The sequence below is a fragment of the Triticum dicoccoides genome, chromosome 1A (genome assembly GCF_002162155.2).
Source record: "Triticum dicoccoides isolate Atlit2015 ecotype Zavitan chromosome 1A, WEW_v2.0, whole genome shotgun sequence".
Lineage (NCBI taxonomy): Eukaryota > Viridiplantae > Streptophyta > Magnoliopsida > Poales > Poaceae > Triticum > Triticum dicoccoides.
Window position 1 is genome coordinate 397,426,395 of NC_041380.1, and position 22,649 is coordinate 397,449,043.

Consider the following 22,649-nt stretch of genomic DNA (forward strand, 5'->3'; position numbering starts at 1 on the left):
CATATCACGTTGTGGTTTTGCGTAGGTAAGAAACGTTCTTGCTAGAAACCCATAGCAGCCACGTAAAACATGCAAACAACAATTAGAGGACGTCTAACTTGTTTTTGCAGGGTATGCTATGTGATGTGATATGGCCAAGAAGAATGTGATGAATGATATGTGATGTATGAGATTGATCATGTTCTTGTAATAGGATTCACGACTTGCATGTCGATGAGTATGACAACCGGCAGGAGCCATAGGAGTTGTCTTTATTTATTGTATGACCTGCGTGTCATTAAACAACGCCATGTAATTACTTTACTTTATTGCTAACCGTTAGCCATAGTAGTAGAAGTAATAGTTGGCGAGACAACTTCATGAAGACACGATGATGGAGATCATGATGATGGAGATCATGGTGTCATGCCGGTGACGATGATGATCATGGATCCCCGAAGATGGAGATCAAAAGGAGCAAAATGATATTGGCCATATCATGTCACTATTTGATTGCATGTGATGTTTATCATGTTTATGCATCTTGTTTACTTAGGACGACGGTAGTAAATAAGATGATCCCTTACAAAAATTTCAAGAAGTGTTCTCCCCTAACTGTGCACCGTTGCTACAGTTCGTCGCTTCTAAGCACCACGTGATGATCGGGTGTGATGGATTCTTACGTTCACATACAACGGGTGTAAGACAGTTTTACACAGCGAAAACACTTAGGGTTAACTTGACGAGCCTAGCATGTACAGACATGGCCTCGGAACACGGAGACCGAAAGGTCGAGCATGAGTCGTATAGTAGATACGATCAACATGAAGATGTTCACCGATGATGACTAGTCCGTCTCACGTGATGATCGGACACGGCCTAGTTGACTCGGATCATGGAATCACTTAGATGACCAGAGGGATGTCTATCTGAGTGGGAGTTCATAAGATGAACTTAATTATCCTGAACATAGTCAAAAGACCTTTTGCAAATTATGTCGTAGCTCGCGCTTTAGTTCTACTGTTTTAGATATGTTCCTAGAGAAAATATAGTTGAAAGTTGATAGTAGCAATTATGCGGACAGTAGAAAGCTTATGTCCTTAATGCACTGCTCAGTGTGCTGAACCCCAAACGTCGTTTGTGGATGTTTCGAACATCGAACATACACGTTTTGATAACTACGTGATAGTTCAGTTAAATGGTTTAAGTAGAGGCACCAAAGACGTTTTCGAAACGTCGCGGAACATATGAGATGTTTAGAGGGCTGAAATTGGGATTTCAGGCTCGTGCCCACGTCAAGAGGTATGAGACCTCCGACGATTTTCTTAGCCTGCAAACTAAGGGAGAAAGCTCAATCGATGAGTTTGTGCTCAGATTGTCTGAGTACAACAATCACTTGAATCGAGTGGGAGTTGATCTTCCAGATAAGATAGTGATGGTTCTCCAAAGTCATTGCCACCAAGCTGCTAGAGCTTCGTGATGAACTATAACATATCAGGGATAGATATGATGATCCTTGAGGTATTCACGATGTTTGACACCGCGAAAGTAGAAATCAAAAGGAGCATCAATTGTTGATGGTTGGTGAAACCACTAGTTTCAAGAAGGGCAAGGGCAAGAAGGGATACTTCATGAAACGGCAAATCAGCTGCTGCTCCAGTGAAGAAACCCGAGGTTGAACCCAAACCCGAGACTAAGTGCTTCTGTAATAAAGGGAACAGCCACTGGAGCAGCATTACCCTAGATACTTGGTAGATGAGAAGGCTGGCAAGGTCGATAGAAGTATATTGGATATACATTATGTTAATGTGTACTTTACTAGTACTCCTAGTAGCACCAGGGTATTAAGATACCGGTTCAGTTGCTAAGTGTTAGTAACTCGAAATAAAAAAGCTACGAAATAAAAGGAGACTAGCTAAAGGTGAGCTGACGATATGTGTTGGAAGTGTTTCCAAGGTTGATGTGATCAAGCATCGCATGCTCCCTCTACCACCGAGATTGGTGTTTGCGTTGAGCATAGACATGATTGGATTATGTCTATCGCAATACGGTTATTCATTTAAGGAGAATAATGGTTACTCTATTTATTTGAATAATACCTTCGATGGTCTTGCACCTAAATAAATGGTTTATTGAATCTCGATCGTAGTGATACACATTTTCATGCCAAAAGATATAAGATAGTAATGATAGTACCACTTACTTGTGGCACTGCCATGTAAGTCATATTGGTGTAAAACGCATGAAGAAGCTCCATGTTGATGGATCTTTGGACTCACTCGTTTTTGAAAAGTTTGAGACATACAAACCATGTCCATTGGTGTATACGCATGAAGAAACTCCATATAGATGGATCATTTGGACTCACTTGATTTTGAACCACTTGAGATATGCAAATCATACCACATGGGCAAGATGACTGAAAAGCCTCGTTTTCAGTAAGATGGAACAAGATAGCAACTTGTTGGAAGTAACACATTTTGATGTGTCCAGTCCAATGAGTGCTGAGGTATGTAGTGAATATCGTTATGTTCTTACTTCACAGATGATTCGAGTAGATGTTGAGAATATTTACTTGATGAAACACAAGTCTGAATTATTGAATGGTTCAAGTAATTTTAGAGTGAAGTAGAAGATCATTGTGACAAGAGGATAAAATGTCTATGATATGATCATAGAGATGAATATCTGAGTTACGAGTTTTGGCACACAGTATTAAGACATTGTGGAAATTGTTTCACAACTAATACAGCCTGGAACACCATAGTGTGATGGTGTGTCCGAACATCATAACTGCACCCTATTGGATATGATGCATACCATGATGTCTCTTATCAAATTACCACAATAGTTTATGGGTTAGGCATTAGAGACAACCACATTCACTTTAAATAGGGCACCACGTAATTCCGTTGAGATGACACTGTATGAATTATGGTTTAGAGAAACCTAAGTTGTCGTTTCTTAAAGGTTTGGGGCTGCGACGCTTATATGAAAAAGTTTCAGGATTGATAAGCTCGAACCCAAAGCGGATAAAATGCATCTTCATAGGACACCCAAAACAGTTGGGTATACCTCCTAATTTAGATCCGAAAGCAATATGAATTGTTTCTTGAATCGGGTCCTTTCTCGAGGAAAGGTTTCTCTCGAAAGAGTTGAGTGGGAGGATGGTGGAGACTTGATATGGTTATTGAACCATCACTTCAACCAGTGTGTATCAGGGCACAGGAAGTTGTTCATGTGGCACCTACACCAATTGAAGTAGAAGCTTATGATAGTGATCATGAAGTTTCGGATCAAGTCACTGCCGTACCTCGTAGGGTGATAAGGATACGTACTACTTCAGAGTGGTACAGTAATCCTGTCTTGAAGGTCATGTTGCTAGACAACAATGAACCTACGAGCTATGGAGAAGCGATGGTGGGCCCGGATTCCGATAAATGGCTCGAGGCCATAAAATCCGAGAGAGGATCCATGTATGAAAACAAAGTGTAGACTTTGAAAGAACTACTTGATGGTCGTAAGGCTATTAGGTACAGATGGGTTTTAAAAGGAAGACGGACGATGATGGTAAATGTCACCATTAAGAAAGCTCGACTTGTCGTTAAGATGTTTTCTGACAAGTTCAAGGAGTTGACTACGGTGAGACTTTCTCACTTGTAGCGATGCTAAGAGTCTGTTGGAATTATATTAGCGATTACTGCATTATTTATGAAATCTTGCAGATAGGATGTCAAAACATTGTTTCCTCGACGATTTTCTTGAGGAAAGGTTGTATGTGATACAACCGGAAGGTTTTGTCAATCCCGAAAGATGCTAATAAGTATGCAAAGTTCCAGCAATCCTTCTAAGGACTGGAGTGAGCATCTCGGAGTTGGAATGTATGCTTTGATGATGATCAAAGATTTTGGTGTATACAAAGTTTATGAGAAACTTGTATTTCCAAAGAAGTGAGTGGGAGCACTATAGAATTTCTGATGAGTATATGTTGTTGACATATTGATGATCAGAAATGAATTTCTGGAAAGCATATAGGGTTATTTTGAAAGTGTTTTTCAATGGAAAGCCTGGATTAAGCTACTTGAGCATTGAGCATCAAGATCTATAAGGATAGATCAAAACGCTTAATGGTACTTTCAAATGAGCACATACCTTGACATGATCTTGAAGGTATTCAAGATGGATCAGTCAAAGAAGAAGTTCTTGCCTGAGTTGTAAGGTACGAAGTTAAGACTTAAAGCTCGACCATGGCAGAATAGAGAGAAAGGACGAAGGTCGTCTCCTATGCTTAAGACATAGGCTCTACAGTATGCTATGCTGTGTACCGCACCTGAAGTGTGCCTTGCCATGAGTTAGTCAAGGGGTACAAGAGTGATCCAAGAAGGGATCACAGACAGCGGTCAAAGTTATCCTTAGTAACTAGTGGACTAAGGAATTTTCTCGGTTATGGAGGTGATAAAGAGTTCGACGTAAAGAGTTACGACGATGCAAGCTTAGCACCTATCCGGATAGCTCTGAGTAGAGATACCGGATACGTATAATGGAGCAACAATTTAGAATAGCTCCAAGTAGAACAGTTATTTGGAATGGCTCCAAATAGAGCGTGGTAGCTGCATCTAGGAGATGACATAAAGATTTGTAAAGCACACACGGATCTGAAAGGTTCAGACCCGTTGACTAAAAACCTCTCTTGCAAGCAAAACATGATCAAACCCCTGAACTCATTGAGTCTTAATCACATGATGATGTGAACTAGTTTAGTGACACTAGTAAACTCTTTGGATGTTGGTCACATGGCGATGTGACCTGTGAGTGTTAATCACATGGCGATGTGAACTAGATTATTGACTCTAGTGCAAGTGGGAGACCGTTGGAAATATGCCCTAGAGGCAATAATAAAAGTGTTATTATTATATTTCTTTGTTCATGATAATAGTCTTTTATTCATGCTATAACTGTATTATCCGAAAATCGTAATACACGTGTGAATACATAGACCACAATATGTCCCTAGTGAGCCTCTAGTTGACTAGCTCGTTGTGATCAACAGATAGTCATGGTTTCCTGGCTATGGACATTGGATGTCGTTGATAACGGGATCACATCATTAGGAGAATGATGTGATGGACAAGACCCAATCCTAAGCATAGCACAAAGATCGTGTAGTTCGTTTGCTAGAGCTTTGCCAATGTCAAGTATCTCTTCCTTTGACCATGAGAGCGTGTAACTCCTGGATACCGTAGGAGTGCTTTGGGTGTATCAAATGTCACAACGTAACTGGGTGACTATAAAGGTGCACTACAGGTATCTCCGAAAGTATCTATTGTTTTATGCGGATCGAGACTGGGATTTGTCACTCCGTGTAAACGGAGAGGTATCTCTGGGCCCACTCGGTAGGACATCATCATAATGTGCACAATGTGACCAAGGGGTTGATCACGGGATGATGTGTTACGGAACGAGTAAAGAGACTTGCCGGTAACGAGATTGAACAAGGTATCGGTATACCGACGATCGAATCTCGGGCAAGTAAAATACCGCTAGACAAAGGGAATTGTATACGGGATCGATTAAGTCCTTGACATCGTGGTTCATCCGATGAGATCATCGTGGAACATGTGGGAGCCAACATGGGTATCCAGATCCCGCTGTTGGTTATTGGCCGGAGAACGTCTCGGTCATGTCTACATGTCTCCCGAACCCGTAGGGTCTACACACTTAAGGTTCGATGACGCTAGGGTTATAAAGGAAGTTTGTATGTGGTTACCGAATGTTGTTCGGAGTCTCGGATGAGATCCCGGACGTCACGAGGAGTTCCGGAATGGTCCGGATGTAAAGATTTATATATGGGAAGTCCTATTTTGGCCACCGGAAAATGTTCGGGATTTTTCGGTATTGTACCGGGAAGGTTCTAGAAGGTTCCGGAGTGGGGCCCACCTGCATGGGAGGGCCCGCATGAACGTGGGTAGTGGGGGCAAGGCCCCACACCCCTGGTCAAGGCGCTACAAGATCCCCCCTTAGAAGGAATAAGATCATATCCCGAAGGGATAAGATCAAGATCCCTAAAAAAGGGGGATAGCAATCGGTGGGGAAGGAAATGATGGGATTTCTTTCCTCCCACCTTGGCCAACGCCCCAATGGACTTGGAGGGCAAGAAACCAGCCCCTCCACCCCTATATATAGTGGGGAGGCGCATGGGAGCTTCAACACGAAGTTCTGGCGCAGCCCTCCCCCTCTCCAACTCCACCTCCTCCTGAGTAGTGCTTGGCGAAGCCCTGCAGGATTGCCATGCTCCTCCATCACCGCCACGCCGTTGTGCTGCTGCTGGATGGAGTCTTCCTCAACCTCTCCCTCTCTCCTTGCTGGATCAAGGCGTGGGAGACGTCACCGGGCTGTACGTGTGTTGAACACGGAGGTGCTGTCCGTTCGGCACTAGGATCATCGGTGATTTGAATCACGACGAGTACGACTCCATCAACCCCGTTCACTTGAACGCTTCCGCTTAGCGATCTACAAGGGTATGTAGATGCACTCCCCTTCCCTCGTTGCTGGTTTCTCCATAGATAGATCTTGGTGACACGTAGGAAAATTTTGAATTTCTGCTACGTTCCCCAACAAGGGATGGGTGACCGGTCGGGAAGTTAGATGATTTGGAATGAGTGATCCACACTTGAGTAGTTAAGAGAGGTGATTGGAGACTAAATCATCAAATAATTCAGAAAAATAAAAAATCAAAAAAAAATTCCAAAATTTTCAAAAAAAAATCAAAAAAAAAAAACCCTTTAGTACCGGTTGGTAACACCCACCAACCGGTACTAAAGGTCCCCCATACCAGGGCGTGAGCTCACGTCATGTGGTGGCACTTTAGCGCCGGTTCGTGCCGAACCGGTACTAAAAGGGGGGCCTTTAGTGCCCACACTTTAGTGCCGGTTCCATAACCGGCACTAAAGGCCTTTACAAACCGGTTTTAAAACTCCGTTTTCTACTAGTGACCAGTGCCGTCCAAATTGATCTTGACATGTACATTTGTCTCCTTAGTTACCCTCTTGACCTTTCCCAGCCTAGACGATACTGAAAACATTGAACAGTAAGAGATAGCTAGTAGGGAAGCTGAACAGCGGTGAGTTCGTCAATCATAAAAGAGGTACAAACCACTATGGAGTCCTCGGGTGTCATCGGAGAGTCATTCCCGCCGACGCTGGTGGCAGCCATGAAAGGCGACCTCAGGCGAAGCGATCGTCCGTATAGCCCGCGGGGAACGCGACCACGCTCTGCACTGGTTGGCGGCGTCTGCGTCGCCTGTGGCGATCCGTGGCGGCGGCGGGCATGTTGTCGTACCGGTACGGGGCACGGCCATGCGGCGGCGGGGCGAGGCCTGCGACGGAGTAACTGCCGCAGCTGCAGAGCTCGACCTCCTCGGCGTTCGAGGACTTGTCCACGTCGGAGGCTGTGGAGGTGCTCCCGTATGCGGCGCGCAGCGGCACCGACGCGCGTAGCACGTGGCCGCTCCTGAACTTCTCCGGCGGTGTCATGAGGTCGTCGCTGTCTGCTCACCTTCCACACCAACTTGAGCGCGACCTGGTCCAGGCCCTTCATGAAAAACATCGCCGGCATCCAAATCCCCAGCCGTCCTGGCACACCACCAACAAATCCACACACCAAATCAGCGAGACACCCAAATGCCGTGGCCAGAAAATCGCAGCGACCGAAAGGAAAGACTGGCGCATGTGGAGAGTTGTATACGGAGAGTTTGATTAGAAGGAAAGTGTTATATTAGACGGAAAGTATTGATATTTTGTCATTTCCTTCGTTGATTGGTGTTCGCTGATTAGAAGGAAAGTGTTGATTAGAAGGAAAGTGTTGATTAGAAGGAAAGAGTTTTGATCTTTGATCGTTCGCTGATCTTTATCTCTACTACTATTAAACAAGCAAACATATTTTTCATTATGCCCACGCAGGTAAACATACACAGGGAAAAACAAGACAAACTACCACCCCAAGATTAGGCATCTAACCGTCCAGATTAAAGTCAGGCCCCACCTGTGTGCGTTTAGCAATTTAGAATAGCGGACAAATTTAGAATAGCGGACAAAACTCTGCCATCGATTGAACAGTTCTACCTCCCCGCAAAAAAAATTCAAGCCAATCAATCTCTTCTCTACTTATCTCTACTTACTTATTACTTATTTACTTATTACTCCCTCCGTCCGGGTTTATTAGGCCTAAAGACAACTTCTTTTAGACCAAGACACATAGTAAATTGCTCACATTAATTCTTCCATTCCACTCCCAATGCACTCTCTCACATGCATGCAGCCAATGAAGAAATATGCATGAAGTGAATTAATTTCCCAGCCATGGCACCAACAACAATGGCTTTCAATACAACCAATGAAATGGTTGCATGCATGCACCTTTCCAAATCAAGGCCTTATAAAAAGGGACATGCTTGTGATGCTGAGAGGCCTAATAAATCCGGACGGAGGGAGTACTATTAAACAAGCAAACATATTCTTCACTATGCCCACCCAGGTAAACGTACACAGGGAAAAACAAGACAAACTACCACCCCAAGATTAGGCATCTAACCGTCCAGATTAAAGTCAGGCCCCACCTGTGTGCGTTTAGCAATCTCTACTCCTAATGGACGAATTGGTTGAATAGTCCCCCCACTTTCAACCGGTTTATTTTCAACCGGTTTTTCTTCGTCCCACCTCCCACCAGCCCCTCCCACCGGTTTTCTCTTTTCTCGTCTGACCGGCAATACCCAACGTATTTATGGTAATCAATCATAATTAATCCACGTATATTAATTATCAATCCAGGTATGGTAAGGTCATAACTCAGGAAATTTTGAATATGGCAATTATATGGTAATAAATTTAAATTACCCCAAAGGCTATCAATCCAGATATGGTAAGGCCATAACTCGGGAAATATCGAATATGGTAATAAATTTAAATTACCACCAGGTATGGTAAAGCTATCCACGTATAGTAATAAATCATATAGTAATAAATCATAATTAATCCACGTATAGTAATAAATCAATCCAGGTATGGTAAGGTCATAACTCAGGAAATTTTGAATATGGTAATAAATTTAAATTACCCCAACGGCTATCAATCCAGGTATGGTAAGGCCAAAAATCGGGAAATATCGAATATGGTAATAAATTTAAATTACCCCAAAGGCTACCAATCCAGGTATGGTAAGGCCATAACTCGGGAAATATCGAATATGGTAATAAATTTAAATTACCACTAGGTATGGTAAGGCTATCCACGTATAGTAATAAATCATAATTAATCCACGTATAGTAATAAATCAATTCAGGTATGATAAGGCCATAACTCAGGAAATATCGAATATGGTAATAAATCAGTGATCCGTCCGCATTACTAGCTTATCCGATAAATCAGCGATCGAGTAATTAAACCGTGCAGTAATTAGTACTCCCTCCGTATATGGAAGGAACCACCGGAGTATTCCATAGATTAGCCACAGGATTTTGGCAATCTCGCTGTGGCATCTCGGATTTCGGAAATCACGCGCCCGCAGACGCCGCCGTGCCCCCCCTGCAACCACCGCCGGAGTCGGAGGCGAACGCGATCACAATCGTGACGTGTATATATATACAAGGATGTACTACGTGCACAAGGGCCTGCAAGCAAACCCCAGTGCTCCAGATCACCATGCATTTCTTCCAGGTCGTCATGGCGTGGATGTTCCCGTGCGCCGTGTGGGCGGCGATGGCGCCGGCCGTGGCGATGGCAGCGACCATGGACGGCGCTTCGAGCGTTGAGCAGGGCAGCTCCTCGTCGCCGACGTTCGGCCCTGGCGACGCTAAGGTGGCCTCCGACCCGGGCTCCTCCCCGGCGTCGAGGTCGTCCACCTCCTCCTCCTTGCTCGGCGCCTGAAGCAGCTCGTCGAACAGCGCGCGCTCACCGGTGAGGGAGGGCGGTGACACGACCGCACGGAAGGGCCACGCGCTAAGGCGGTGCCTGCACAGGTTCGCCAGAAATCTGCAGCGCGCCGGTGCTGCGGACGAGCGGTCAGACGGGCGCGGGAGACGGAAGGGCCGGGCGACGAAGCCGGACGGGAGGGTCGCCGCCGGTGAGGACGGCACCGCCCGGGCGAGGGAGGAGGCCGTCGCGAGCGCGATCGCCTACTGCAAGGAGTCGAGCCGTCAGCGCTGCAGGCCGCCGTTGGCTCCCTCGCCCAGCTTGGACGGCTGGCTCCTCGTTCGTCCGGAGGAGGAGATCGGCACCAGCGCCACGAGCACCGTCTCGCCCTGCGAATGCGAGGCGCAGGGCACCTCGAGCGCCGCCGCCCCCCACCACGGCCACACGGCCTGCAACGGTACGTGTTGTCAACCGATCCGTCGGTCGATCTGCTCTGCTGCACCCGTGCACGTCTAAACCGTCGTTGATCTCCTTCGTGCAGCAGAATGCGGCGGCGGCAGGCCGTCGACGGTGGAAACTCGGCGAGGTCCAGCCGAGGAGATGGAAAAGGGTGACGCTGTCGACGGGCTTGACGGGGACGTCCTTAGGATAACGAGTTACTTCGCCGCCAAATATGTGCGCGCGGTGCGCCATTGAAGAATAGCTCGGGGTCCGTCTCACATGAGGCGAAGCAAACAGTTTTTCATAATCTAGAGGACCTTGTCTTACGTACCTTCGATCTTGTATGATCTGTCCATATCAGTGTGCGAGTAGTAGTAATATGATTGTAGTAAGATCTGTCCATATCAATTGTCGATCTTATTCTTATATGATATGATGGCTTGCAGCGTTCCTAAGATCTAACGAGAATCTCCTGGAGTTAACGACACAATCGTTCGATTGTTTCTGAATCAGACTGCAATTTTGAAGCTTAATTGGCAAAGGAGTTAAGATATAGACAATCCTATTTATTCGAACTAGCTTTGCTGAATCGAAAGAAAAGAGACAACTTGGATTCAATCAAAAGAAATTAGAAGATTTTAGTACTGGCATGTATTCACCTCAATCACTATATGCTCTATTTGTACTCTACACATGAGGAATATATTCACCTTTAACTTCTTTTTTTGCGGAAATAAGACTTTCATTCATCAACCACGGTCATTACATTTCAGATTTTACATAGAGCGTGAATTTCATCCGGTGCATGCCCATGCACGTTGAATTATCAAATGAGTATAAAATTGGTCTTTTTTTTAACTACTACACTCCAGATTCTCGAGCATGGAGATAGGCGAGTTGTAGACCAAGAGCTGGTACAGATATAGGCGAGTTGTACACAAGAGCTGGTGGGCAGCAAGAAACGCATGCACACCAAAGAACAAATCTGAGTCACATGCCTACTTCTATTGGTTTCTACAAAGAGCGGCTAGCTTATATCTTAGACCAGTCGGTCACTGTCGAGGTCGCCAAGGTGATCTTACAGCATCGCCGTGGGGATTTCTCATATGATTTTATGTAGGCAAGCCGCAAGCGGTGGTGGTGATTGGCTGGGTGGTGTCGCTGCCTTGGGAAGAGACGAAGTGATGGTAAAAGTAAGCAGGATCCGATGATTCTTCCGTGGGGATAGCCAAAGTCAAGATGTCGACTACAGACTCGTCGCAGACTTGCAGTGAACCTGGATGTGGCGAGCCTGATTTGTGGATCGATGGCGGGTCTTGACTTTGTTAGGCTGGGATTGGATGGTTGCGGAGGGTGGTGTGCTTGGTTGGGTTCCCATGGAAGAATGTGGCCTCCTCGTGGATCTGGTCATGCCCATCCTAGAGAACATTATGTCCCTAGCTCCCTCGAGGAGCAAGGACAGTGCAAGCGGCAGCAGGGGGTAGGGGTAGATGTGGGGAGGGATGTCGGCGGCTGCTCGAGGTCATCATGATGAAACCCTTGACGTCCCATCTTTATCAATGAAAGTGGAAGAGCACGAAGTCGAAATTGGATAGGAGTTTGAGTTCTTTTTGGCACCGATCGATTCCCCACTTTAGAGATGTATTTTTTTTGCGTGCGAGCAAACAGTGTGTTGATTCTAAAAGGGATAGGCACTTTTCAACTGAAGTGCATGACGGACCAAATATATGACCTCATTTTATTCGTTTGATAGATATCGTATTATTCGCTGTTGTTCGTTCGGTGAAATTTCCTAATATTTGATTGTTGTGTTTCTAATTAGAGCACCCCATAATCACCCAATATGAGGGGATGATAAATGAAAAATATTGATTATAAATTTTGAAGAGCCCGTGGCAACGCACGGGCGTTATACTAGTTTAGAATAGCGGACAAAACTCTGCCATCGATCGAACAGTTCTACCTCCCCGCAAAAAAAATTCAAGCCAATCAATTACAGAAAAACAGCCACAATTACGGCAATTGATACGTCCGCCTCACAACAAACGGCTAAACTTACGGGAATCAACTCGATCTTCCTGCCTTTGCCCGCCCGGACGTACGTCGCAGCCGCCCAGCCTGTCCTGCACCATCGCCGCCATGCGCAGCGGACGACGCCCGCGCCGACGAGCTTCTAGCCAACGCAGATGCAGACTATCCTCTTGTGCGCAGTATGTGGCCAGTTCCATCCCAGTTAATCTCGATGTCTTTCTTCGATGTCGAAGTTCAAACGCACATTGCAGTGAGACGTCGGCGCCGCCAAGCCACTGTTGCGCCATCGCCGTCCAGCGAGTGTTGGCCATCGCTGCCTTCCGCAGCCGACGACGTCGGTGCCAACCAAGTCCTCAGCCAATGCACCTGCCTGCACAAGGGAAATTCTATTTAGCAAATATGTGTGTACTTCATTGCTTCCCTAATCCCTGTCAAATTTGCATCTTTATAACAATGTTCTTCACTGTTTTGCATATTTACAACAGTGTGCTGATCAATGCATAATTTTTGGGCAAACCATAATAGATCTACCTCCTGTGACTTCAGCATGAATTTTAACGATGCATCAAACTGGAGCCCTCCATCATGTTGTTTTATATCCGAATATGTATGACTGAATGAATAAAACCCTGTATGATCTATTTGTAACCCAGTCCAAGAGAGAGAAGAAGAAAGTCCCAGTCCAAGAATATGAAACCAACTCATTTGTTTTAACAATATAGTATTTTGTTTTAACATTCAGGCTCTATGGATGATGAATCTGTGTCCACTTGGCATGTAAATGAACCTATTCAGGACATAGTCAAACTTAGCATGTAAATGATCTATTAAGGACACAGTCATTCTCTTGTTGATAGTTCTTGGAGGGTTTTGGTCAAGGAAGTGAAATACCTGGATTGGGTTTTTCTTCTCCACTCTCAAGTTCCCCGTGATGTGCATTTTCTTCCCGGGCAAGACTGCTTGTAGAACATCTGAAAAGGACAGAATAACGTCTCTCAGGAAAATATGGTGGTAACTGAAACAAGGCAGCGTTCAAATGATCCAAACAATAAAGTCATGATTTTCAGCACACTAAAAAGGCAACAACAGGTTTATGACTGAAACAAGTGTAAATCCTAGAAGACCAGGACCTCTGTTATCTAAATAGATGAAGAAAAGGGCCTTAAGAGCCCTTTCGTGCATATGTTGCACTAGTCACATTATCCAATGCATCTAACAATGAGCTTTCTGGAAACTTGATGGTGTTTAGGAAATTATACAGTATTACACGCCGAACGATGTAAGAATGCTCAGTGCAGCTCCGAGATAACAAACAGTAAGTTGCAATTGTTATGCTGTTTTTAACTACAAAAACACTCATCAGGTAAATAGCAACACTCATCAGGCACGGGAATTAATCGCGAAGACCTCACTGCTATGGTTAGTTATTAGCCCCACTGCCTCATCTTTTGATAAGACGATTTATGTTTTTTTTGCTTGTGATGCTAATGCTTTGTTGCTTTGTCATTTATTCATGCAATAGCTGAAAGTACTGGAAAATGTATTCCAATTTGCATCGCTTCACATGGAACTAATATCTAATAAGTGGAGACATATGGGTACACCTTCCTACCTATGTTTTTTGTATGTCCCCATTAATCATATTACAAAGGAAGTGTCCGCAATTAAGAATTGTGTAGTACCAAATGAGAGTAGATGATATCATCAGCAGACTACTCATCCATCATGTCAACCTACAATAGCAGACTTTGAACAAACACATTAAATTTAACAAAGTAGACAATTTGATGATAGCTAATTCTCTCAAGCAATTATTTCAGTCAAAGTTCAGTATGCACACAACTATGTTCAGTTCACGCAAGATTTAGACAAAAAGCAGTCACATATACATATCCTAATGGGGATCTCGGATTCCTCACCGTCTACGAAGTACGCTGAGCAGGGGGTACCGACGAACGGACGCGGCGGCGCTCGTTGTTGCTGGGACGGCGTGAAGTAGGGGGCATCGATGGCCTCCTCCAGCCGTAGTAGAGGTGGGGAGCCTCTGCCGGATCCCTCCAAGGCTGCCCGGTGGTCGGTGCCGACGACCCGTTGGAGGCAAAACTCATCCATGGCGGCTGGAGCGGAGCCGTGGCTGCGGACTAGGCTGGTGGCCGCGAACGCGTTCGTCGCGGGGCTGGAGAGCGATGGGGAAAAGGGAAGCGAGGTGGAAGCCGTAGGCGGCAGATCCGGGCTGCGTGAAGAGACCGCCATGGACCGGCGCAGCGGCAGGGGGGTGGGGGAGGGGACATAGATCAGCGGCAGGGGAAGGGCGGCCGCCATGGACCAGGCAGGGGTGGGTGTTCGTCTCGTCGCCGATGGGGATGTAGTGGAAGAGGGGCGGACATGTTCTGTGAGGGAGAGAGGAGCTTATCCACCTGTGTAGTGAGGGAGTTGAGTGTTTGCTCCGGTTGTCCGATTTCTTTTTTTTTTATGGCAAGTGTTTACAAATCTGGTTCGGTCATATATCAATGGTTGATCTCGAGGCCAACTCCAACGCACAACCTCAAACGGGCATCCGTTTTGTCTGAATTTTGTTCGTTTGAGATGGCAATAAGGTCATGTTCGTCCGAATTTGTGTTTGCGCCGACCAGGCACCCAACGCAGGACACATTCCAAACAGACAGCTTGGGCCCACAACTCATGTAGCACACGCAGCCACGCCTCGCCGCTCGTAGTCGCACCGTCGTCGCCAGTGGCCATGTCGCGCCGTCCGCAGAAGCACCGTTGTTGTGCCCCGCAGAGCCCGCAGCTGCGCCACCCTGCCGCCCGCAGCGCACGCCGTCGCCCTGTCGCGCCTCGCCAGAGCACCGGCCCGCCCGCAACCTCCTCGCCTTGCTCCGGCCACGTCCCGCGCCTGTAGAGCCCTGACCGTGCCCAGTCTGCGAATGGAGTGGAACGAACGCGTCCGGGACAAAAAATGGGGATGCTTGCGCATGTTGGAACGTTGCATGTGTCCGTTTGTCCTCAAAAGATGCGGACGGACAGGATGGGGTCTAGCGTTGAAGTTGGCCTGAAGGTTTTATAATATCTTAACATTATATTTATTCTATGTTGTATTACTATTTGAATTCTGACTCTAATTTATTATAATCATATGACATATTTCAGAACAAAATTAGTTGTCATTTAGTGGACTCGAAACTGAATGATGATAATGTAAGAAATCGGTACTGATCCCACAGATTATATGATTCTGGATAGACTCCCTAAGAATTTACCTACATCAAACACATCATCAAAACTTGAGCTTAACTTGGCAATCGTTTCTTCTTTCACCATCTTGTGCACCAACATGCTTGATGATGTCCCTTTGTTGTAGTAAGCCACATTTTTTCAGATCATTTTGAGCTCTAGCTAATATACTCTTGTGTTATTAAAATTGACATAACTATGATTTCACATAAGTGAATGGGGGAAAAGCTATAATCATTAGCATATTATTAGGTTAAATTTGAGACAAATAAGGAACAAATTAAAGAATGATGAATACATGGATGCTGATTGCTCTAATATTGTTGTGCATATATTAGCATAGCACGGCGTCTAATTTGTTGGAGACATTCCGGTTCACTACATGGTTATTTGGTTTCTAATTTCATGCATTCATGGTGTGATGGTGGGCTACATTTTCCAGTACACAGGGTGATTATTTACACCATAGTCATTTCTATATACGTTGCGCATGGTACTTTTTAAATAACAATGATGTATAATGCATATGTAGGATTATATTCAACTGAGGAGGCAAATTTTGGTCATGTTTTGAAATAAGGGAATAAAGCTCTAAACAATATCTCAGCCATGGAACGAAGCATTCAGATTGCATCAATACATGAAACTTTAAGAGAGAATCATCATCAAAGAACAAATAATAGATATTGTTTCTTATTTTTTTTCTAAATATTTTTGTAATTAATTATAATACATTTATGTGACTGTGAATTTCATGTGAAGACATGTGTTCGGATTCACTTCATGGGCACACACTTAAATGGTTCGGGAAAGAACTCGCCATACAAGAAATAAGATTAAAAATGTTTTATTATAGACTATGAAACATGCGTTGCACGTGCACGCTTACTAGTAGAAGGAAATTATTGATTAGAAAAAACGGTGGGGAAGGCTAGCGTGCTAGAAAACCGGTGCGGGATGCCCGCGATAGATAAAAATCTGTGGGGAAGGCTCTCGTTCTTTTCTGTGTGCGGTGTGGGGTATCGGTTTCTATAGAAAAAATCGATAGGACGAAAAATCAGGGGTGGTGGAATATGGAGGCGAAAATAAACCGTGAGGCGAGACTATCAACTCAGACATCTCTATTTTAAATGGAGCAGTTGATGAATAGTCTCCACGGTTTATTTTCACTGGTTTATTTTCGCTGGGTTTTTTCGTCTCTCCTCCCACCACCCCCTCCCACCCTGGTCCATCGATTTATTTTTCTCTTCACTCTTTATTACAACCAGAACTTTCCTAATGTATAACAAATCACGGATCTAACTTTTTTAAATTATACAAATCAATCGATTCTTTTTATTGGTTTAATTTGTCTTAGGAAACAAATAACAGATTTTCGCGAAACAAATAATATATTTTAAACTAACTTATTTAAATCAATCGATTTTTCTCATTAGTGAAATTTGTTTTAAGAAACAAATAATAGACACGTCACAAACTTTCCTCCCAATAAATAGTTTCTTAACATTTGCAAACTTTCCTAATCAGACACGTCACAAACGGGTAGGTACTGATATCACGTTACCAAACAATAAAAACTTCATTTGCATAGAAATCAGTTCAAAATTATAACTTTCCTAATTTTTTACATTTCCTTCATAACTACCAATATTTCCTATGTTTTACACCTATACAAGGAAATCACCCCTTCATCGATATTAGCATTTTTTTGGAATGAGATCTACAGGTTATGTTTTTTTGTGATTCTTTCCAATTGTGACATCTCTTTCCGCTCCGGCTCCTTCTCGCATAAACACCTCCACCATAGTCAGCTGACGCCACCCCTGACCTCCTGCCTCTCCACACCTTCTCCGCCACCTCCTCCTCGTACTCCATTGACAATCCCTCCGACATGTTTGTCCACGGCGGTGTCGAGGACATGGCGCAGCAGCGTACCAGCGGTAGAGCAGCGCATAGCAGCAGGAAGCAGCACGTAGCAGGCGAGGCAAGCGGCCGGCGTGGCTGAGGGGGCGGCCGACAGAAGATGGTCGTGACAGGAGGGGGCGCGAGGCAGGGGCGCGACTGCGGGGCGAGCGAAGGGATAGGCGGCGGCAGACGGGACGAGCGCAGCTAGCGAGAGTGTGGTGCGTGGCCAGGGTGTGCGTCGCGCGGGTCACAGTGGTGCAGTGGCTACAGCGAGCGCAGTGGCAGTGGCGGGCGCGATCGACGCGGTGTGGCACATGCGTGGGCATGAAGAGGGAGTGGCCCCGCGGGCGCGGAAGAAGAGCAGCAGGCTCGGGCATGGGCGCGCTAGGAGCGGGCATGTGCCACGGGGTCAATCCGAGGAGCTCGGTGGCTAACCTTGCAATGGACATGGCGGACGACGGTTCTCGGCCACGGCGAAATACCTAACGAGAGCAAATGAGAGGGGAAATAGGGGAAAGGCAAGAGGAGATCACGACGGTGTCAATGGCGCCCTAGGGGAAGACAGGGGAGCTCGGGGCGACGCGGATCGAACGGCAATGTTACGGTGGCCGAAGGTTGAGGAAGACGGCAGCGACGTCGATGCGGGGGTGCTGGACTTGATCTCGTTGGCGCAGACAAAGTAGCGGAGGAGTTCAGAGCTTCTCGACAAGCTCCTAGCCTGCAGGGAGAGCAGTGGCTGTGTGGACGGGGTCGGTCATGGTGGTCGTGGCGTTTGACTTCGTCCAGATCGACGGGATTGAGCGAGCGAGGAGGAGAAGTGGATCTGGGAGGGGGCGTCGAGGAGTGAGGCCATGGGGCAGGGGAGGCAGGGCGTCACCCTTATCCATTCCCCTTCAATGCCGGCGAGGTGGTCGGGCGGGAGCTCGGCTCTGTAGCGACGCGGCTCGGGAAAATATAAGTTGTGGTGGCAAATATAATACACATAATTTGTATTGTTATGCACTAGCACGTGTGCGTGTGATATAGATGGATTATGATCCCGTACCCAATAAGATGGATGTGTGTGTGTTAGAGAGAGAGGGAGAGGGGGGGAGAGAGGGAGGAAGAGGGAGGGAGAGAGTGTGTGTGTGAGAATTTGATGGTAAAAAATGTCATCAATGTCATTTGTTATGTATAAGAATATTAAATGTAATATTAACATAACTGATATTGAACTCTTAAATTTAATGTGGCTCCGTCGCAACGCACTGGTGTTCTTCTAGTTAGGAGTAGAGATTAGGAATAGAGATTTGGCACGCCCATGTTTAAAAAAAATAGCGCCTTACGCTCAAGGCGCCAAATAGCATTTGGGGATGAAAGCCCCAACGCAAAATTAATTTCAGATGTCCAGCCCAATAAGACCCTGCACGGTCCGTCGAAGAGGTCCGCCACAGGCCCCCAAAAGCCCATATGCAAATCTCAGGTACGCTCCGTTGCCCCCTCAGAAAAGAATACTGCCCCCCTAAAAAACCTAGGAAAACAGTCTCCTCGCCGGTCAGTCGTCCTCGCCGTCGCCCTACCCATCTCGTCGGCGCTGTTGGCGGTCCGCGGGGAGCATGGATGCTATGGAGGAGGATACGCCTCCCGCGCCACCACCACCGCATACGACGTCAGTGGGCGCCTCCCTTGTTTGCCCGCTTCTCTCACCTCCGTGTTTAGGTCACGCGGAAGCAAGCTCACATATCTCCCTGATCGGGGCGTCGTGTGGGTTGCAGGGGCGCGAAGCAGCCGCCGTACAAGGATCCTGACGACGGGAGGCAGCGGTTCCTCCTGGAGCTGGAGTTCATCCAGTGCCTCGCCAACCCCATCTACATCAACTGTACAGTAACTCTCCTCACAGCCTCTGTTTCAAACTGGTTGGTTAGAGATTAGCTTATTGGGTACCACAGTGCAATTGAGTTTCATCATGGCCTATTTGTGGGTTGAGTCCTGCTGCGGGAGCGAGTAACTAGCTAATCAAAGAGAATTTTTCTTGTTGTTGATTGTGTTAGTCAGTGACTGACTTCTGGAGTAACAAATTCACATGATATGATTTTGTTTTGGTAAGACCGCATAATGTGATAAGGCAAGAGAGATTGAATTATGTATTGCTTATGCTTTGTTGCTTCCTGTACTTCTGATGTATTCGGGGTCAATATTTTGTATGAGTATTAAACACGATTCTGCTTGGGAGATGGCGTTTATAGTATTTGTTTTGTTCAAGCAGATCTAGCGCAGAACCGGTACTTTGAGGATGAGGCGTTCATCGGGTATCTCAAGTACCTCAAGTATTGGCAGCGTCCGGAGTACATCAAATACATAATGTGAGTCACCTTATACTTTTGATTTGCGCAAATAGGTTGCTCACAGACAAACTAATATGGTCGTACTGTTATGGTACAGGTATCCGCACTGCCTTTTCTTTCTTGAGCTTCTCCAAAATGCAAATTTCCGAAACGCAATGGCACATCCAGCAAACAAGGTGACCTTTAACCCCATTTGGCTAGAATTGCACTCGAGCACCATTCTCACCCTTTACTGTTTACAAGCTTCTTCTTTCTTTTCAAACCGTTTCTTTGGAATTGTCTATTTGGAGATTATTACTTTTACGGTTGATTGGTTGTGGACATAAAGGATCTTGGAAATGATAAAATGTTGCTATGAATGCGCTTACAAATATATTGAGTGGATATGTTTATTTCCTGAGGAATTAGTTAAAGCAGTCAAATGCTATGAAAGCGTATTAAGCTTCATGCACACTTCTAAATGTTCACTGTTTTATCCGCATAATATTTTTTCTTAGTATTTGAAAAAAATTGTTTATTTATGTAGGACATTGAATCATTTGTATGCAACTAACTCTTACCTGCAAATTTCTTGACAGGAAGTTGCTCATAGGCAGCAATATTTCTTCTGGAAAAACTACAGGAACAATAGACTGAAGCACATCCTGCCACGTCTTCCTCCCGAACCAACTCCTGCGCCTGCACCAGCACCAGCACCAGTGCCGACACCTCCACCTGTTCCTGCACCACCATCGTCTTTGCCAACTATGTCAGCTGTTGGTGCTTCTGCAATGCCCCCCATGCAGTTTATAGGAACTCCTGGCACCAACAACCCAAAGAATGAGATGAGAAATGTTATGGGTGGTAGAAAGAGAAAGTATGTACCTCCCTATCTTGCAATCAATCAATAGCATCTCTTATGCAGTTAATATTAGTTCTCCATACAGTGTCATTATGAAGTTATTAGTTGTAAATACAGTTTTTTTTTCTTAAAGTTCCTGTGTGCCATAGTTAACAGGTGTTATTATATTCGAGGATGATCCAACTTGAAATGTGTTATGGACATTCTGCCAATCTAGATTATGAAGTACCTCTTCGCTGATTCAGTAAAGATTATTGTTGCTCTCAAGATGCTTCTTAGGAGAACTGAATTAGTCCTGCAATGAAGTTGTGGAGGAATCTGTTCTATTTGTTCCTTTTTTTCTTGGTCCATCTCATGAATCATCCGAGATTTTATGAAAAATGCAAGTTTCACAGTAGTGTTGTTATGCCTGTGTGCTTGTTAGTCAGTTTTAAATGTGTGCATGGTAGTTTGAGTTTTGACAGGTTATTTCTTTTTCCTCTTGTGATGTATAGTTTGAGCATGCAAGTATGTTGCATTATGTTCAATAAAATGGTTTACAATGACTGATTGTACTGTGTGTCTTGGCTGCAGGATGGGCTAGTGAAACATATTGATCAACTTCACGGCCAACGGCATCCCAGAGAAGTGGAAACTCACCTCCCTGTTGCCTGTTGGTAGACCTTTTAAGTAGCAGACAAGTTCGAAGCAGCTCCTGCTTTCGAGCAGCTGGAGTTCTCAACGTGGCATGCACACTTGGCCCTTGGTTGACTTGATCATTTATCTTATCCTGGCCTTTGTTGTAGTTGAATTTAATCTTTACTTGCTGAAACTTTGTGCCAACAGTGGCAGCCGTAAAAGCTAACATTTATCACAAATTCTTAGATGGAGCCGCAACATTTGCATACGCAGCTCCATGAAACGCTCCATTGCTCGTTCATGTTATTTTGCTGCACAGTTTGTGTCTGGTAATGGAGGGCTTGCATTGCATTTCTCATGCGTACGATTCCGGATCAGGGGCAGCGCCAGTATTAGGCCGCCTCCCTTGCTGCATTTTTTGTTTCAATCTATATTTTTCATGGCTCCAGTGATCTCGATGACGAATTCACTTTTTTTTTTGGGAAAACGCAAAGGATCTTTGCGCCTCATTTCATTGAAAAGATGGGGAAAGTACAATCCTCCTAGGAGGCTGTTACATGGGTCACGCTCTCAATCAGTGGACGTCCCAGGATGTGGGCAGAACAACCCTAAGGGCATCTCCAGCCGTTGGCCTTTTTTCCACTGCCTGGGGGGCTGCTGGCGAAAAACTAAGCCTGGGGGTGGATATTTATCCACTTGTTGCCGTACCCAGCCACCATCACCACGTGAACCGCCCTGGCTAGCGGATGGCGATGAAGCGCGGCCACGGCTTCGGCAGGTTGGCCGGCGACGGCGACGGCGCGTTCCCCGACCCGCCTTCTCCTCCTCCTCCTCCTCGCCGCGGTCGTCTGCACGGGGCCGCCCGACGCCGTGTTCAAGCCCGCGATGCTTGAGCCATGCGCCTCGCGTTGCTCTCCTACACCGCCGACCCGCTCTGCTCCACGGCCTGCCCCGTGCTGCTCTCCTACACCTTCCGCGCCGACCTCAAACTCGCTGAGCTGGCCGCGCTCTTCGCCGCCGACCCACTCCGCCAACGCCATCGACTTCGCCGCCTCGGGCCCGGACGGCCGCATCCTCCCGGCCGGCCTCGCTCTGCTCCACGGCCTGCCCCGCGCTGCTCTGGCCGGGCGACGAGGAGGAAGACCACGATCGTGCCGCTGCTCTGGTCGGGCGACGAGGAGGAAGACCACGCCCGCGCGCGTGGGGCTGGAGCTCGACCCGTCGGCAGCGCGGACGAGGGAGCGGAGGAGGCTGCCCGCGGCGAGCACGCCGTGCTGCGGGAGGTGGCCGCGTACCTCCGGCTGCAGCACCGCCCCGGCCCCGCGGCTGCATCTCCATGGCCTCCGCGCCCGGTGCCCTCCCCGCGAGCTC

General features: G+C 46.3%; 2 protein-coding genes across 2 annotated transcripts; one reads left to right on the forward strand and one right to left on the reverse strand.

The window, feature by feature from the left end:
• Positions 1 to 12,177: 12,177 nt before the first annotated feature.
• On the reverse strand, positions 12,178 to 14,784 carry LOC119275632. The gene is made up of 3 exons (XM_037556520.1): positions 14,276 to 14,784; positions 13,248 to 13,327; positions 12,178 to 12,726 (listed from the first exon to the last, which is right to left on the reverse strand). The coding sequence occupies exons 1-3, from the start codon at positions 14,676 to 14,678 to the stop codon at positions 12,559 to 12,561; spliced, it is 651 nt and encodes a 216-aa protein (XP_037412417.1). The 5' UTR covers positions 14,679 to 14,784; the 3' UTR covers positions 12,178 to 12,558.
• Positions 14,785 to 18,989: 4,205 nt separating this feature from the next.
• Positions 18,990 to 21,636, forward strand: LOC119275639 (mediator of RNA polymerase II transcription subunit 31-like). Its single transcript, XM_037556533.1, has 6 exons — positions 18,990 to 19,143; positions 19,250 to 19,353; positions 19,741 to 19,837; positions 19,917 to 19,995; positions 20,398 to 20,675; positions 21,234 to 21,636. Exons 1-6 carry the CDS (start codon positions 19,091 to 19,093, stop codon positions 21,241 to 21,243), a joined length of 621 nt encoding a protein of 206 aa, XP_037412430.1. The 5' UTR covers positions 18,990 to 19,090; the 3' UTR covers positions 21,244 to 21,636.
• The last annotated feature ends 1,013 nt before the right edge of the window (positions 21,637 to 22,649 follow it).

What these genes read in the sequence shown, in the direction of transcription:
- LOC119275632 (XM_037556520.1), bottom strand. Translation starts at nt 14,678, where the DNA reads ATGGCGGCCGCCCTTCCCCTGCCGCTGATCTATGTCCCCTCCCCCACC. An exon ending in CTCAGCGTACTTCGTAGACG is followed by an intron (nt 13,328 to 14,275) that starts GTGAGGAATCCG and finishes TGTCCTTTTCAG; the next exon opens with ATGTTCTACAAGCAGTCTTG. An exon ending in AGAAGAAAAACCCAATCCAG is followed by an intron (nt 12,727 to 13,247) that starts GTATTTCACTTC and finishes TCCCTTGTGCAG; the next exon opens with GCAGGTGCATTGGCTGAGGA.
- LOC119275639 (XM_037556533.1), top strand. Translation starts at nt 19,091, where the DNA reads ATGGATGCTATGGAGGAGGATACGCCTCCCGCGCCACCACCACCGCAT. An exon ending in CCACCACCACCGCATACGAC is followed by an intron (nt 19,144 to 19,249) that starts GTCAGTGGGCGC and finishes TGTGGGTTGCAG; the next exon opens with GGGCGCGAAGCAGCCGCCGT. An exon ending in TGGCACATCCAGCAAACAAG is followed by an intron (nt 19,996 to 20,397) that starts GTGACCTTTAAC and finishes ATTTCTTGACAG; the next exon opens with GAAGTTGCTCATAGGCAGCA.